We start from the raw sequence: 18,009 nt of genomic DNA, 5'->3' as shown, positions 1-18,009 counted from the left end.
AGTACTAGGAACAGAGGAGCAAAAAAGAGGTGAAGAGACCAAACTTTTTTCTACCTGGCTGAACAAGTCCATCTCCAAGCACTTATGAACACGTTAAAATAAAAACCAAAATCCTACTTGTATGTGCGAAGCAGTCATACATATTGTGTATTTCCTTAGGCCCTCCCTCATTTCCACTACTGTAATGGTTTTTGTAAAAGTTCCATGACAATGAGCAAAGGGAAAATTTTATAGGGAATTCACTTCCAACTTTAATGCTCTCTCTGTGCCTAGGAATGATGTTAACAGGCCAATGCTTTATCTTAATGACATTTTATTATAATCACTAAGGTTACTTAATTGACCTCACTGGGGTGGGAACCTGGGCCTGGTCTTTCTGTGCAAATTTAAAATTGAAGTTCTATATATAGGCAGGATTTCAAAAAAGGGGGAAATAGGGAAGAAGCGGGATCACTTGGAGGTCGAAATGTAGTACAGACTAAGGATCTGTCTCAGCCTTCAGAATCTTGGCCTGACCTCCCTAGGGGAAAGAAATGGGGCTGCCTGCTCTCCCTTTACCCCTGCTTTGTTTCTTACCCTACAGACTTGTCTATGGACGCTGTTTTTGCATGCTCTGATAACATAGCTGGCATTGTTTGCTTTTCCCTATTAGGGAGCAGAAAGGAAAATCCGAGATGAAGAGAGGAAGCAGAACAGGAAGAAGGGGAAAGGCCAGGCCTCCCAAACCCAGTGCAACAACTGTGAGTGTTGCTGAGGGGGGGTGGGCTCTGGCCAGGCCATGTCCCCTCGGGGGAGCAGGTGGGAAGAAGTGGGTGGTGGGTGAAATGATGGGTGTGTGAGGGATGGCCGGCTTTTCCCTAGCCACGAAGACTGGGTGACGTCTCTGTGAAAAGCAAATGGAATCCCATGATCACGGATTGCTTGTGCTGGGAGGGACTTTGTAATATCACGGAGCCCAGCGTCTTCCTCCTCCAGATGAGGACTTTAGGCACGAGAGGCTCTATCTCCAGAGTGCTCTCCCAGAGCTCACGCGCTTTCTGTTGGTTTGGCAGTGGGAAATGGGGCGATTGTAAAATGTGTTCACATCTGTGGCTTTTGGAAGGCTTCAGAGGGGAAAAGAGGGAACTCAGACTGGGGCTCACAGCTGAGAGCTCCTAGTCACACATAATCCTCTCATGTCCAGCCTCTGATGGGAAGTTGGCAGCGCTGCCTTTACCGAAGAAGAGCGACATCACTTACTTCAAAACCATGCCCGACCTGCACTCACAGCCGGTGCTCTTCATACCCGATGTTCACTTCGCAAACCTGCAGCGGACGGGACAGGTAGGCCCTACCTGCTAACATCCACCTGCCCTCCCTCCCCGGGCCGGTGGAGCCTTAAGACTGAATCACAGCAGGCAGTGTTGACCTTGAAAATAACCTCTGCGCTCCATGTGTTGCATGAGAAGCCAGTCATTCCCTAAGAAAATGGATTTGTATAGAAAGGAATGTCTCAGGAGAGGAAACTGACTTGGTAAGGGGAAGAAGAGAGTGTGCTGATAGTGGTGAAGTGTTGACAAAGCAATGAAAGCGGAAGAAAGTAAGGAGGCTGATAAACCCAGAGAAGTTTTGTGCTGTTTCGGGTTGTCGTTTGGTCCTGTGGAATTAGCCTGGTGCAACAGAGCTCCATCTAATGGTGGAAAATTGAATTGCACCCAGAGCTTCAGAAAGTTGCCCAAGAGGAAAAATTTTTTGATTACATAAAACCATATCAACAGTTTTCCCCCTAGTAAATTAAAAGTTCCCATTGAACACATAAATCACTCCACACCAAAAGAAAAACGAGATTGTAGACAAGCCTTTTTAAAAGTAATTCTTGTCTTCTGGTTATATCTACAAGCAAAGTTAAAGAGCTAAAATTAAAATAACATAAACACCCAGTAATCAACTTAGTATGGTAGCTCAAATTGATGAAATATTAGGTGGCCGCTAAAATTATAATTATGTAAATTATGTAGCAATATAGGAACTAGTTACAGTAATATTTAGTGCAAGAAAAAATTAGAATACCCTTTTGTGTCTATACTGTGATTCTAGATACATACCTGAACTTGAATGTAACAAAAATTGTAACATTTGATGTTAAGTGATGGATGATTTTTTTTCTTTCTTTAATATTTTTAGTATTATTTATTTTATGTGATAAATTAGAGTTGTAAAAAAAAATGTACTTGCCTAGCATTAGCCTGATTTGTCTTTCACTAAATCAGTTGGGTTTTAGTGAATCTTGTGTGGGTTAGCTTTCTTTTAAACACAAATCCTCCGAGGAAAAGTTTGTTTTGAGAAATAGAGGCATACTGACATACTCAAGTTTTTCTCCCATTCTAAATGTTCAGACACTCAGTGGAATTGAGCTTAGTCAAGAGAGGAAATCATTATTGGCTCAACTTGCTCTTTCTGAAGTATATATTATCCTTCCCCATGTTGTTGCATTATAGGTATGAGACAAAGCAGTTACACAAGCAAGGCTTCTTTGTTGCTGTTCATGACAGAACATGGTTACAAAATACATCTAGTTTTTTTTCTTAGAGTGCATTCCACTAAAAACTAATTTAACAATCTCATCTTGTCTCACTTGTTTGATAGGAACAAGGTCACAAGGGAGAAAGAAGAATGTTAAGATTTATCAAGCTATGAGGGCCAGCACCTCGTTTTATTTATTTTTTTAATTCCCTAGAGTTTGGTGATTTGTTCATTTACCATCTTAGCCCCATAGGATTTTATAAAGCTGGGTATCCCTACTTCCCAGAAGAAGGGATAATTCAAATTGTTCTTACTGTTTACTGTCATGATTCTGGCTTCGGCCCTGTGTCAAAGCTGACAGCCTGACCTGTTCTCTTGGCAACATTTCCCTGAAATATACAAAGCTGTAAATAAATCTTCAGAGGAAAATTGACCAAATCTGTGAGTCTTCTGGCCTCACTTGGCCTCTCCATGTCTGAACTGGGTTCCTAGCCTGTGGCCAAATCAGAAGGAAAATGTAGCCAGTATAGTTTATTTGTTTTTTTTTCTGTTGTTGTTGTTTTGTTTTTTTAAATTTTACAGTTTATTGGTTTTAGCATTTGCAGAGCAGCTCACTCAGCACCCCCAAGTCATGGGCAAAGTTCAGTTCTGCAGTCTGGGGCCACCCTGGCGGAGCCCTCAGGCTTCCCCTGTGGCCTTGGAGTCAGAGTGAAGGGGGTCAGTGAGGGAGCCTGCGGAAGCTCTGGGCAAGGAAGGAGCACAGTCAGCTGTGCTCTGGAACAATGCAAGAATAGTCCATGGTTGATCGACTTACTTGGTTGGCCCAAGGACAGGAGCACCTACAGTGTGGCTGGTTGGGACTTCAAATCTGCCTTTTCTTTGAAGAGCTAGAAAGCAGGGAGATGGGTCCAGAGGCAGGAGGGAAGCCGACAGTGCCCTGATGTCAGAAGTGGGTGTGGGGAGGTCGCTCATTTTGACATGCAAAACAAGATCCAGCTGTGGCAGGTCAAGTCCTAGATGGTCACTGGGGCTTTTCCCTGGAATGCCTTTAAATACAGGAGCTTGGGAGAAATTGTGAGATCCAGAGGCATCATCTTTCTGATTGGACTTCCTCAAGGCACCTGAACCCAAGGAGGACTTTGCTCTTCCCTCATACCCTCAAGAGCAGTCTTCCCTGTTGTAGTTTATAAACCACCTTCCCCAAAACCACAGGCGTGCTTGATAAGAATTCAGGTTCCCAAGTTCCATTCCAAGTGTTTGAATCAAAATCTCTGAAGAGGGCTCCATATATATATATATATATATATATATATTTTTTTTTTTTTTTTTTTTTTTTTTTTTTTAAAGAGAGAGCACGGTAGGGAGGGGCAGAGGGAGAGGGAGAGAGAATCTTTTTTTTTTTTTTAAGATTTTATTTATTTACTTGACAGACAGAGATCACAAGTAGACAGAGGCAGGCAGAGAGAGAGAGAGGAGGAAGCAGGCTCCCTGCTGTGCAGAGAGCCTGATGCGGGGCTCGATCCCAGGACCCTGGGATCATGACCCGAGCCGAAGGCAGAGGCTTTAACCCACTGAGCCACCCAGGCACCCCTAGGGCTCCATATTTTTTATGCACTCTAAAGTTTGAGAAACACTCTCTAAAAATTAAATTCAGGCACGAAGACCTAGAGCCAACAAGGAAGAGACAGCGGGTCACTGTGTGAGAGAAGTGACAGTGCCAGGGCGGGGATAAGGACAGTGTGGTAGAGGCCATTCAGGAGGCCAGGAAAACACTTAAGTGAAGGCTGCTTCATTTCGGGGTCACCAGTCAACTTTGCAGAGAGCCGTCCATGACCCTGTCACACAGAGAGGGCAGATGCGTTATGCCGCTTTTAAAGAAACTAGCAAAAAGCAGGCCAACGTCAGGATCTTTTTTTTTTTTTTTTAATATTTTATTTATTTATTTGACAGAGAGAGAGGTCACAAGTAGGCAGAGAGGCAGGCAGAGAGAGAGGGAGAAACAGGCTCCCCACGAAGCAGAGAGCCTGATGTGGGGCTCGATCCCAGAACCCTGAGATCGTGACCTGAGCCGAAGGCAGAGGCTTAAACCACTGAGCCACCCAGGCACCCCAACATCAGGATCTTTTTTTAAAAAAAATCCAGTTGTGTGGCCAGTGCTGTGGGCCAGGCTCCCTGACTTATGTGGGCCATTCCATATGCACGTAAATAGGCAGCCCCATTTCTAGAACATCACCGAGGCCACTCCAGTACCATGTTGAAGCCTGTGTACGGCAGAAGAAAACAGCTTACCTTTGCCGCTTTCTGTTAAAAAGGAGCAAAGTACACAATACCACAATAGACAGAAACAGTTTTAAGAGGGTAAGTTCCCTGTGGAAATCTTACTAATGACTAGAATGGCTCATGCCCAAGGAGTCGCGGGTGGCCAGCTCTGTTATGCTGTGAAGTCGGGGAGCGACAGCAACCCAGGCACTGCCAGGAGCCTTTGAGAAGTGCACCTGCACCGGCAGAGACTACCGAAGTTAGAATGTGAATGTCTGATGCCAACTTGGGTCTCGCCCTTCACCGGAACAAACACGGTCCCGAGGCATGCAGATGAAGCTCAAGAAAGGCCAGCAGTTCATGTTCATAAATGATTGGGTCATGTGGACCTACATGCATACCAGGTCTTCTCTGGAGTTCTGTAGTTTCATAAAATAATAAGGATGCTTCCTAATTTCTCTAAATCCGATTCTGCCTGCCACCGTGGTGACCACTGAAAGCAATCTGTTCTCAGAAGTCTTCTGGCCTGGAACACCTCCTAGAGCTACATGGCCTTTCCCCAGCCTGAGGACAGTCGACTTTAAATGTCTGTGGTTGTGGGATGCCAGAAAGGCCCAGGCCCTTTCAGGGAACCAACAGAGAGGCCTGGGGTTACCGCCGCACTGCCCTGGGACTCTCGCTCCCGTCTCTGCCCCAGAGCACAGTAGTAGTCAGCTCACCTCTGGACCCGATGGGATCGGCTACCCACAGGCCTTGCTCCAGAGCCTTTCTAAACAATGATTTGTAGATCCTGCTAAAGTAGATCTTTAATATCAAAAGCAAGGGCTGGCTTAGAACTGTAAGTAATCTGATCAGAATGACCCAAGCTAGAAATAATCAGATTTCCAATTTTACTTCCTTAAAATCTAAGAAATAACCCTAGGAAGAATGTGGGGTTAAAGTTGTATTTCCTTGGGCGTGCGTGCGCGCGCACACCCACACATAGCATCATGACACAGATTTGCCTGTTGTCGTCTTTAAGACAGAGTGAGAGCCTAGGAAAGTCTGGATCATGTGATATATTTCCATTACTTGCGTCTGACCTACAGTAAGCCTATTGTTTCTTCCCACAGGTGTATTACAACACGGATGATGAACGAGAAGGGTAAGACACTCAGTCCTTTCACCTTACGTCCAGAGTCAGTTCATGGCAGTAGAAATGGCTCTTGGAGCACAGGATAACTACGGGCTTGGGGCTGAGAAATGAGAAAGGCTTGACTCTGGGGCTGTCTCAGAGGAAGGCTAGGGAAATGCTGTTCTTCCAACCTTTCTTTATCTCTCTTCTTTCTATGATCTGCCTTTGAATAACTAGCTATTTTTCGGAGTGACCCATCGCTTAATTTTTGCCTTTTCACCAGTAATCCAGTTACTGTAATCTCTGGCCCCAACACAAGATCAGGGTGAACATGGGGTGGGAGCCAGGGCGACAGCCTGCCCTGCCTAGTCAGTAGTGCTCAGGTCACCCACGTGAACCTCTTCAAGCCCTCACTGTGGGAGATGGGCCCAGGGCTAGTGGCGAGGCTAGTGTGGATGAAGCTAGGGAGGCTGAAAACCTAGTCACCGTCCTTGGGATTGTCGGTAAGGAAGGGTTTACATGGGTCACTAAGGCTCCCAAGTGTCTTGCACATCGAGTTTCTGCATAGTGCTTTCTTTGCATTTACTCATTTTATACACTCCTGGAATTTTAGAAACAAAAGGGAATCTTCGAGGTCGTTTAGCTGACCCACTCTCTTCTAAGCAATGTAACACAGTACCCCACATTTTTGATGGGGAGTCAGGCAGCTTCTACTTGGACACTCTCACTGAGTGTAAGACAGCTCTGACACCATGGGACAGTGGCAGCTCTCAGAAAGTTCATTTGTTGAACTGATGTCTACCTTCACCCACTGACTCTAGTTCTGCTCTAGAGAAGCTCATCCATTTCTCTTCATTCAAACATAGTTTTTCATCTCAACATCCCCACTCCAGGAGATACCACCAAATTTTTGATAGTTTCCCCAGAATTGGCTCTCAGAAATAAATATCTGTTCTCAGCCATATGAGTTGGAGATTATACTGGGATAATTTTTTCTTGTGACCTGGAACTTTTTTCCTCTTAAAGCAATCTAGAACTGCATTCATTTTTCAGTATCCTATGTTATATTACATATTTACCACTAAAATCTTGGTTTGCATTCTATCTGTGTAACTGAAGTCTCCAGATCATTTTATTCAGACTGTAGTCAAATCAGGGCTTCCCTGTGGCTATGCAATTAATATAATTATTTATAAAACATTTCTCGGTGAAGTAAGTGGAGCAAATATCACTGAATTCATTTCCTAGAGCAGAGTTTGGTAAACTACAGCCTGGGGGCCAAGTCAACCCATCACCTGTTTTTGAACAGTCCATAAACATTGTTTTTTCTTTTTCTTTTTTAAGTAGGCTCCATGCCTAGCATGGTGCCCAGGGCAGGGCTTGAACTCATGACACTGAGATCAAGACCTGAACTGAGATCAAGAGTTGAACGCTTCACCAGCTGAGCCACCCAGGCACCCCGTGTGCAAACATTTTTAAATGGTCAAAAAAAAAAAAAATCCAAAAGAAGAAGAATATTGTGTGACAAGTGAAAATAAAATGAGATTCAACCGTCCCTAAAGTTTCATTGGAACACAGCCAGGTTAATTCCATTATGTCTTGTCTGTGGCTGCCTTCCTACTACAACATTGGAGCTGACAAGTTACAACACAGACGTGTGTAGGCTGGAAAGCCTAAATATTCACTAATCTGGCCCTTTACATAGGAAAAAGTGTGGGTAGAGAAGCTTAAAGGACTCAACGAATTCCCCAGCTGGTTAGGTGCAGAACCTTGCCTAGCGTCTGACCTCTAAATTCAGAGTTCTGAATTTTCTAAATACCCAATTAGATTGTTCTTTTTGTCTTGGCACATAGGTAATAGATCCCCAGTGGCTGGAAGGAGCAGAAAGATTAGCACTATCCATTCTAATCTGTTACCTGCTTTACCAGGGACCATGTGGTATCATGGAAAGAACAGTGACTCTGAGCTTAGGAAGCCCGCACTCTACTCCGGGGCCATGGCTTACCAATGTGAGGCTTTGGGCTGGCTCCTTGACCTTTGGCTTTCGGTTTCCTCAGCTGTAAAATGAGGCTTTTGGATAAGGTGACCTTGGAGGTCTCATCTAGCACTCTACTTACTCTATTGTACTCTTCCCTTCTCCCGGAGAAGTTAGCCTCGTCCGGGAGAAGTGCCTGAGACCCGAGTGCTCCCTCGCGTGCACACCTCCCCTGGCAATCCACCTCAGCCCATACGGCCCTTCCTAGCAAGCTGGCAACGTTTAGGTGGCCAGCGACCTATTTCTAACTCGTCTGGCTTGGCCTCTCTGTAAGAATTACCCTCTGCTCTTGCATAATCATGAGGCCTGAGGCCTGAGCCTCTGTCTCTCGTTCGTCTAGTTAGAGTTCGGTTGAGCACGATGGGTGGCCTTGGAGCCCCAGTGCTCATACAGGGTTGGTACATGGCCATTGTTATATATAGAAGTAATAGTTAACATTCACTAGCTGTCTTGGCTAGGCACTGTCCTCAGTGCTCTGTATGCATCGTTGGGTTGAAGTCTCCCAGAATTCCCATGGGGAAGATACTGTCATGGCCTCCACTTTATAACGAGCAGCGGAACTTAGGACCGAGAAGCGTGGTCTGATCCTGAGGCAGGATCGGAACCCCGTCTAGTGTTGCTCCCCGTGGCCCGCTCTTAGCCATCAGGCCCTGTCACCTCGCTTCTTAATTCTTGATCAGTGGCTGCCAGGGAGGCCCAGAGAGAGGCCTCGCCCCCGTCATGATCGCTTTCTGGTCTTGACCAAGGCACACCCTTGGCTCACCCTCTAGAGTGCAGGACCCAGACTGTGACAAGCCCGGGTGAGGGTACCTGGCGGAGGGGGCTGGTGCTCTGAGCCCCGGGGAGTGTCACCTGCCCTGGCACTCGCGGAGCCTCCGTCAGGGCTGTCTCTGGCCAGTTCAGTGCTCCCTGCCAAGCAAGAGCTGTTAGTATGACAGCATCTGGTTAAGTGCCGGGAAGCCAGAGGAGGTAGCACAGGGAGGCCCGCCGCTCCCTCCCCCGGCTGCTCGGAGGCCCCCGTGGTGCACAGACACAGGCTTGTTCACAAGCACAGCCTGGGTGTGATTAAAGCAGGGAAAGTAGAGGAAACGCAGATGAGGTGTGGGGGGAGCCATCATCAGGCACGTGCCCCAACGGGACAAAAAGGGGAACACCTGTTTGCTTCTGCCTCTCTGATGATAAAGTGAGTATGGGGAGGGTGACTTCTCGTGCTGAGTTTGGGCATCAGTCGAGCCCACGCAGGTTTGTTTCCTAGGCTGGGGATCCGAGTTAGTTGCAGAGGCTCTGGACAGTGCTTCTCAGCAGCAGGCCTCTTGCTGTAGTTTGGAATCAGCTGGGAGTTGAAAAATAACTCATATAGGGGTAGCACCCCCAGGGATTTCGATTTCATTGGCATGGGGTGCAGCTTAGGCAGGGAGACCTTTCCAGAGTCCCCAGGTGATCCTGATGCCCTGCAGTGTGTGTGAAGTCCTCTGCCCTGGAGGCAGCCAGCCGTGATCTGAGTCAGGCCGTTCAAGCTCCGTCACTTAGTATAACGACTTTGTGCAGTCTCATCTAAAAATAGCAAATGATAATGCCAAGCTAGTAGTCTGTCGAATGTCCTAGCATGTGGGAGAGGTTTTCAAGGGGAAAAAAAAAAATCATGGCTGTCATTATTGTGGCTAAGGTTCCTTTTCAAGCCCCCAATAAATGATACTTAACTGAGAAATGGAAGAGAGGGGGAAGAAGAAGAATGGAAAGAACAAGCCAGACAGGAAGAATTTTCTGTGGAAGATGGGCTCTTAACAGGGATCCATGAATCCCTGGGGTTTTTTTTGTTTGTTTGTTTGTTTTTTTGTTTGTTTGTTTGTTTGCTTTTAATGGGGAAGAGGAAGGGCTTTAAACCCCTTGAAATCATCTGTAAATTGCTATGCAAATGTCACACATGGTGGGAAATGCTGTTCTAGTCTATTACTTCAGAAGATCTGGTCCCCATGCCCATCTAACCTCTAGTTCCTGCAAAACCCTTCTTGCCTTAATCTCTTGTCCACAGTTGTCCCCACAGAGGGCCCCCCCATTCCAGCTTGCCGTGAGCTCCCTTCAAGTCCCGTAGCTCCGTAGATTTCACACTGCATTTGGGGCACAGGACCCTTGGCAAGTGTGTCTGGAGGACAGTGGTTTTCCTCCAGGAATCTGCCATCACCACGGTGCTGATTGGAATCCTCAGACCACAGTCCTCTCCAAAAATTTCTCTTATCCCCTTGCTTCTTCTCAAAGGCACACCACCTTGGGGCTGCATTGTATTATCTCCTCAAAAGCTGAAACTTCAGGAGAAGGAAAAGGTTGGGCAGGGCAACCACAACCCTATGGATTGGTCCCATACAAGCTCAGGGAGACAGCTGCCCAGGATGACGTCACTCATCTTGCTGAAGGATGCCAGTAGAGGGTCCAGCCATTCCTCTTGCAGGAGGGAGAGTCCTGTAGATATTGCCAGACCAAACCATGAGCTTGGTTACAGTGTTGCTGAGAAGAGCCAGTTCTGGTGCTCATCTACCATGGAAGTGAACACTTTGGCTAAAGTTCAGTACCCTTGGGAGAAGTTAGAGATTATTAACCAATCACCAGTGAGTGCATTTAATCAACATAATATTAAATCTAAAAAGTCATCACCCTGTGTTCATCAGCACAAAATAAAAATCTTCTAGCATTCTAACTACTTCTTTTAAAGGAACGCTTTCACAGGGCTCTACGTGCTTTGCTTTGATAAGGTTCTCAGGGATGCTAAGCAAACTATGAAATCATAGCAAGGTATACTGAGTTCACAAGGTGGTTAAAAATAAAGGACAACTCCCCCCAGTTTCCCAAGGAAGAGCTGAAAACATAAATTAAAGCTTTAGGGCCAGTTTGAATCGTTAAACCATTATGGATATTGCCAAAAGAATCAATGATTTACTGGTACTTGCTTTGTTCATTTAATGAACCTACATTTAAAGAGTAATGTAATTCAGAAATGTCTGTTACATTTTATGAAACACTTTTTTTTTTTCCAAGTTCTTTACAATTCATCTTTGACATAGGGTCTTTCTCATCACTAAAATTAAATGTTTTGTGTCATCTCACACTATTTATCAGGGGAATTCTTTCCCACTACTGTCAAAGTAGAGATACAGCACTTTTAAAATCCTTATCTTAAGGGGTGACTGGGTGGCTCAGTGGGTTAAGCCTCTGCCTTCCGCTCGGGTCATGATCTCAGGGTCCTGGGATCGAGCCCTGCATCAGGCTCTCTGCCCAGCGGGGAGCCTGCTTCCTCCTCTCTCTCTCTGCCTACTTGTGATCTCTGTCTGTCAAATAAATAAAATCTTAAAAAAAGAAAAATCATTATTTTTAAGACTGTCCTCAGAAATTTTATCCCAAGCCACAGATACTGATTCTTATAACATAGAAATAACTAAAGAAGTGTCTGCCACAAATTTGCCTCCCACATTCAATTGTTTTTAATTAAAATTTTTATTTCATGATAGTAGATCCATATGCAGTTGTTAAGAAGCCCACCCCCTTTTTGACTGATATATTTTTATTTTTTACTGTTAAGCATTGCATTTAAAAATCCATCCAGTAATTCTCAAATCTGTATCAGATAAGCAAGGGAGGTTTTTAAAAATATGTAAATTATTTTCACCAGTTTCTTACATTCATACCAGTTGTTCTTGCTTGTATACTAGTTTGCTCTTTTGCAAACTGGAAGATTTGAACTAAAGACTCCTTTTATAAATTTAACCCATATTAACTCTTTCCCTGCTCTTTATTTCTTTCTCAACTTCTCTGTTTTTCCTTGGGATATTTTTTTCCTGCTGCCTGAAGAACTCTGTTTGACATTTTTTTTGCTATTGTTGTTGTGGAACTTTTGGCAAAGAAATCTCTCATAGTGTTTGTTTATTATAAATGCTTTTATTTAATGGTCAGTTTTGTAGGATATTCTTGCTAGATACTAAATTCCAGGTTGTCAATTACTTTCTTTCAGTTTCTGTTTCCATCATTACTGTTGAGAAATCGTGTATCTGTCTTATTGTGGCTGTTTCAAATGTGGCTGCCTATCCTTCCTCCCTCCTTTCCTTTTTTCCTTCCTTCCTTCCTCCTTCCCTCCCTCTTTCCTTCCCTCCCTCCCTCTGTTCCTTCCTTCCTTCTTCCCTCCCTTCTCCCTTCCCTTTCTCCCATCCTTCCCTCCCTCCCTCCTTCCCTCTCTCCTTCCCTTTCTTATTGTTTGAGAAGACTGCTTTAAAATGTTTTTCTTTCTTTCAGTTTTTCAGAATGTTTTTCAAATGTTCCTACATGTAGGTTTCCTTTATTTTTTTCCTGCTTGGTATCTTATAAGCACTCACTGAATCTGTGGGTTGATGTCTTTCATCAGTTTGGGATCACTATCAGCTATTATCTCTTCAAACAGTGCTTCTTAAGTGTTCTCTCTCTGCACTCCTTTGTTATTTGAAATGTATATTAGAATGTTTTATTGTGTCCCTGGATTTTTTTGTGCTTTTCTGAAACGTACATCTTCTTTGCTCACCCTTTGTCAGCCTGGATATTTTCTATTGACCTAATGAGTTCTTAATTTCAGTTATCATACTTTTTAGTTCTAGGGTTTACACTTAATTGGTTTATTTATTTTAATAGATTCCAGCTCTATATGTCTTGACACTTGTATTCATGAACACAATGACAATTATTTTTAAGTTCACATCTGGTAACTCACTAAGTGTGTTTTCTGTGGGCCTGCTTCTATCGCCTGGTTTTCTCTTGGTCCTGTTTATTAGTATATTTAATAAGCACTAGTTGAATGGTGAACGATGTATATAAAAATTATGGAAGATCTAGGTGACCATGTTTTTCTCTTATGAAGGTTTTCCCTGTCCTCTGGTGTGCAGTCTGAATGAATGCAGATCACTACTCCATTCGGGACAGAACTGACCCTAGGCTAGGTTGCAATTTGTATTAGCCTCAAACTACTTCATCCTAACCCCTAGACTGTAGCTCTGATGGACTTTCTCTGGGCCCATTTGGCGGATCTGAAATCTGATTTTTGTCTCTTTCGCACAGGGAGACTACTAAAACCACCTCTATGATTTTCAAGGACTTTCTGTTTAATTTCTTAGGTTCTTGTCCTCTGCAGTTTAGGGGCTTGGCAGGTATTTCAAAAGGAAGACTGCATTGTCTGATTCGCTTCTCTGTGCTTGCTTACTCTCTGGAAGTTTTCCCATAAGTCCTAGATGCCTTTGCAGCCCCAAACACCAATTTCTATTTCTCTAACACTGTAAGATTACCAGAAGCTGTGCAAACATTTTAATCCTTGCATATGTGCCTCAGCTGGGGTTCTCACCTTCTATTCTCTGTCAAGAACTGGCAGGGGACTGTGGCTCACTGATGACCAGCTCATCTCTCTGCATTCACTTCCCTGAGACCTCGGCTTCTCCAGCCCTGACTGCCCCATCAGCAGTCTCCACTACTTTCAAGAGGTCTTCTGTCTGTTGTTTAATTTTATACAGTTTTCACATTGTTCTTGCCACCAGCTGCATATCATCAGGACCAGGAATACCTGTATTTCCTCTTCAGATGACCCTTCTGGGGCCTACTAACCTCGTCATTTATTACTTGGCATTTTTGAACTCTTAACTGTAGTAATCGTTACTAAATCTAGGTGTGGCTTTTGTTTGTTTTGCTCATTCTGCTAGATGAGTTCTATCAATACCCAGGATTAGTGTTGATTAAAGTCACTTTGGGATGATTACCCAAAGAGGAATTTGTTACTGAAATTAATTGAGATCCTACTCCATACTGTGAGGGACCTTGTAAGGACTTGAATACAAGAGAGTCTCCTCTTTTCTCAGGCTAACAGGGGAGGAAGCTCACTTTATTTGGGGGCATACATGGTCATTGGCACATGTAGATGTGAAATAGACAAACTGTGTCTCCATGGTGCCTGCAACTCGTTTTTGCACCTTACTTCGGTGCCTCCGCACTTGGCATAAATGGCTAGAGCAGTTCAGCCTGGCAGGTATGACCAGAGACCCAGGCTTCAGATCCAAACATCTTAGCAGTTCTTTGTTTATATCTCAGGGACTCTCTTTCCCTGAGACTGATCCCACAAGGCAATGGCTTCATATGCTTCTGAACCCGGAGTCACCCCAATATTAGCCACACATGTGCCAGTGAGATAGAGATTGACGTCAGAGAAAGCACCTTCTCCTGGTTCTCCAGTCCATCAGTGGTACAGGGCAGCGTAATTGGACAGGACATGGGGAGACCTGAAAAATTTGTGCTCTTTTCGTCTATCAAATGGGTCTGTCATACCTGCTCCTCTTTTCTTGCTTTGCTTTGAAAATAAATGAAACATTTGAATCCAGACCACACAAACTTATTGACTCCTGCTAGTTTTATAGATTAGGAAGTGTGAAAAAGCATTTTTGAACTCCCAAGAGAAGTGTGGTTTATCCAAGATGTTATTTTAATGGCAGAGTTTGTCATGACTCAGAATGGGGTGCTATCAAAAGCCAGCAGGACTGGAAGAATATAAATAAATGTTGCCTGGTGAGAAAAAGAAAATCACTGGTTTAGGAACCCTCACACAGCATGAGAGCATGTCTGGTGATATTTCAGGCTATTTACCTGCTATTAACCTACTGGTTGCCGACAGTTGTGTGAATTGATTTTTAATCTTCTGCTCCCAAGGTCATGGTCATCCCATTTCCAAGACGCAATGGAATAACATGACCTGCTTTTATGATAAGGTAGTGAGGTGAAAACACAGGGAACAGTGCCCTAACAACTTATTACCACTGTGAACTGGGACTTGAGTTTGAGTTTTCTCTCTAGTTGTTTTCACAGTTTGACTTACTTGGGAATAAAAGAGAATGCTGATTCTTTTTTTTTTTTTTAAGATTTTATTTATTTATTTGACAGACAGAGATCACAAGTAGGCAGAGAGGCAGGCAGAGAGAGAGGAGGAAGCAGGCTCCCTGCTGAGCAGAGACCCTGATGTGGGGCTCCATCCCAGGACCCTGGGATCATGACCTGAGCCGAGGGCAGAGGCTTTAACCCACTGAGCCACCCAGGTGCTCTGAGCATGCTGACTCTTAGTATCATTTCTCATACCCTCACATCATCATCTCAGATTTCCTGAGCACCTTTATCATGAGGTTGTCCCTCAGAACTGCATTCTCTAAACAGCCTATCTTACTTGTTAGCCACATCACCCTACCCTTGCACACACTGAGCCTGACTTTGGTTTTCACTAAAATAGGGATAAGATTAGCCATTGCCCTGGCTGACTCACACAGTGTTCCTGAGACCGCAGTGACCAAGAAGATTTCAAGTACTTTATAAAATGTGAAGTCTTTTTAAAAAACTGAGAGACCTCTTCAGAGCACTAGGTGTATGAGATAATAAATTAAAGCATTGTTGGTTTAATAATTTAATAATATTTAGTATTTGATATTATATTTATATCATATATAAATATGTTATATTTGTATAAATTTATATTTATATATTATATAAATTTGTATATTATATATTTCTAATAATAAAATTTATAATTTATAAAATAATAAAATAACAATAATCTATATTTATGTACATATATTTATCTTTAGATTATGTTTATTATGATATATTAAATATTTAATATTTAATAGACTTATTAGAAATACTTTCTGGACCATCCATAGTTTTGCACCTTGTGCTCTTTGTACCACTGGACCCCACCACTAGCTTGACTTGAGAATTGACAAATAGCTTCTTCATGACAATGATGCCCGTGGGGAATTGTCTTTGTAGTGGGGTTTTGTACTCTCTTGGAAGCGTCTCAGCTTCCCATGCAGGAAGCTTTTCCAACATGGGTCCTTCAGTTGCACCAAAGTGGACTCTTTGCTCTCTGAGGGTCCAGGGAAACTTTGGCGTCTTTCAAGCTCTCTGCCATACTTATTCTTCCCCATATCTTGCTTTCTCTCATCTCTCCACCTTTATTGTCACTGTCATCGTCCTCTCTAACACTTCGGGAGCACTTACAGCACATCCAGCAACGGTGTGAAATTTATTTAATTCTTTCAACAGTCTCCTTTGAAAGACAAGGGATCTGAGGCCCATGGCAGTTGAGGAACTTGTGCGTGTTCCCATAGCTGGTAAATTGTAAAGCAGGGGTTTAAACCAAAGTCATCTGGACCCAGAGTTCATGTCTTAATAATTCTGTTGAACTGCCTGTCTGACACTGCTTCCTGTGCCTAGTTCCAAGAATCTCCAAAGAGAGAAAAAATTTCCAAAAACCTGGCAGCGCGTGAGGGCTCGAAGAATGGCAAGACTCCGTGAGCGTTTTCTCCATATCTAAGCCAGTTCAGGCTGCTCTAGTAAAACACCACAGACGGGGGTGCTTACACAACAGAAATGTATTTCTCAGAGTTCTGGAGGCTGGAAGTGTGAGATCAGGTGCCCGTATGGTCGGTGTCTCGTGAGAACCCTCTTCCAGCTTACAGATGGCGGTCTTCTCACTCTGCCTCACAAGGCAGTCCTTTCTTCTTGGGCTGTTAATCCCATCATGGCGGCTGCACCTTCCTGTCCTAATTACCTTTCAAAGGCCTCAGCCCTGAATGACATCTTACTGGAGAGTGCGGTTTCAACACATGAATTTGGGAAGATACGTACATGCAGGCCACAACACTCAGCACCAATGACTTCTCTTCAGTGATAGTCTGTGCTTCTGATTTCCGTTCCTCCCCAGGACTCCTCCCCTTCCTTGGAGGAGGGTACTTCCCTAGAGTACCCAGAATGGGCAGGAACTTCCGGAGGAAGTGCAAAACCACCAGCACTGGCTCCTGTGGGGACATGTGGGGACTCAGCACCATATGGGAGTCCGGGGGATACTAAGAACCCCCTCCCAAGGAGGAGGGAGGGGCTGGGTGGCCGAGATCTGAGTGTCTGGAGAACTCCCACCACTGCAGTCTCGCTTGCTCCAACCAGGTGGAGCCATAGGACAGCAGGAAGTCAGGGCAGCCTCAGAACTGAGAACCAGCCTGGGAAGCCCGTCCCATTGCCAGCCGTCCCCGCTCTGCTCCTCTCGGACTGACAGGAGAGTGTGGGACACTCAGGCCCTAGCTCAGTGGGAGGACCTTATAATTTGGAGATCACACAGACCATGTTCATTCCTGCTATCCCCATCCCAGCCCTGATCTTTGGAGCAGGAAGGGGGTTAGGTGCAGGACAGGACGCGTAAAACCCAGGGGTCTCATCTTTGTGTATCCATATGCAGTAATGGGCAGTATGCCCTTGGTCCATGCCCTAAAGATATTGGCCTATGTTTTCTGCCCCTGACAGGGATGACTTGGGGCCTGTGGGGGAGAGGAAGGAGGTTGCTGAGTGGATCCAGCTGTAGAGAACTAGGGATGGTACAAACAAAGGAAAAAGATAGAGCCAGACATGTACATGAACCTTTCTTGTGACTCCCTGCAGGCTTTACTAACCAATTTCTGCTCATCTTTTCTAGCAGCAGTGTTCTTGTTAAACGGATGTTCAGGCCCATGGAAGAGGAATTTGGACCAGCACCTTCTAAGCAGCTGAAAGAAGAAGGGATAAAGCGAGGTATCTACCCTCTGGCTTTACAGGGTTACCCCGCCTCCCATCCGGAACAGTGGGGGCGCTTCACACAGAAGCCCGTGCAGCCGTGGTTCACGGCTGGCCTGGGATTGGTTACTGACACAGGAAGGCCACAGCCGGCCCTTTCACTTCCGGCCCTGTCCTTTTAAGCATCTTAAGCAAACATTTATTCTTTCCGGGCACTGGTTCTTTCCTTGGCCTTGGGAGAAAGCTGCTGAAGGTACCGATGAGCCAGCAGGGAGGTCCAAGGTCAGGAAGAAGCTTTTGCTGCACATGAGACAGTACTCTGAGCTGAGAATCATTCCAGAGATGCAAACGACTCCTCTCAGACAGATAAAGGAGCCTGTTTCCTGACATCACAACTTCTTCACTTTCTCTCCGGCAAGGGTCTTACTCCACTTCATCAAGAGAGTAAGAGACGAAGTCAGAGTGGGTCAGTGTTTCGCTCTGCCTTTCGATACTGTACGTGACTTGCTGTCCTTCC

General features: G+C 44.7%; 1 protein-coding gene across 3 annotated transcripts in view; it reads left to right on the top strand.

The window, feature by feature from the left end:
* Nucleotides 1-18,009, top strand: part of GRHL2 (grainyhead like transcription factor 2) — a 161,681-nt gene that overhangs the window by 126,315 nt on the left and 17,357 nt on the right. For 2 of the 3 annotated variants that reach the window (XM_046027389.1, XM_046027404.1), the window contains exons 10-13: nucleotides 653-740; nucleotides 1,184-1,323; nucleotides 5,874-5,905; nucleotides 17,416-17,510. In XM_046027389.1, the coding sequence (XP_045883345.1) occupies nucleotides 653-740; nucleotides 1,184-1,323; nucleotides 5,874-5,905; nucleotides 17,416-17,510 (355 nt within the window). The remainder of the gene's footprint in view (nucleotides 1-652; nucleotides 741-1,183; nucleotides 1,324-5,873; nucleotides 5,906-17,415; nucleotides 17,511-18,009) is intronic. The other variant, XM_046027396.1, reaches the window with a different exon arrangement.

Source organism: Meles meles, chromosome 1, assembly GCF_922984935.1.
Source record: "Meles meles chromosome 1, mMelMel3.1 paternal haplotype, whole genome shotgun sequence".
In the NCBI taxonomy this organism is placed as follows: Eukaryota; Metazoa; Chordata; class Mammalia; order Carnivora; family Mustelidae; genus Meles; species Meles meles.
The sequence above is the reverse complement of the archived record's forward strand: the minus strand, read 5'-3'. Positions and strand labels throughout refer to the sequence as shown.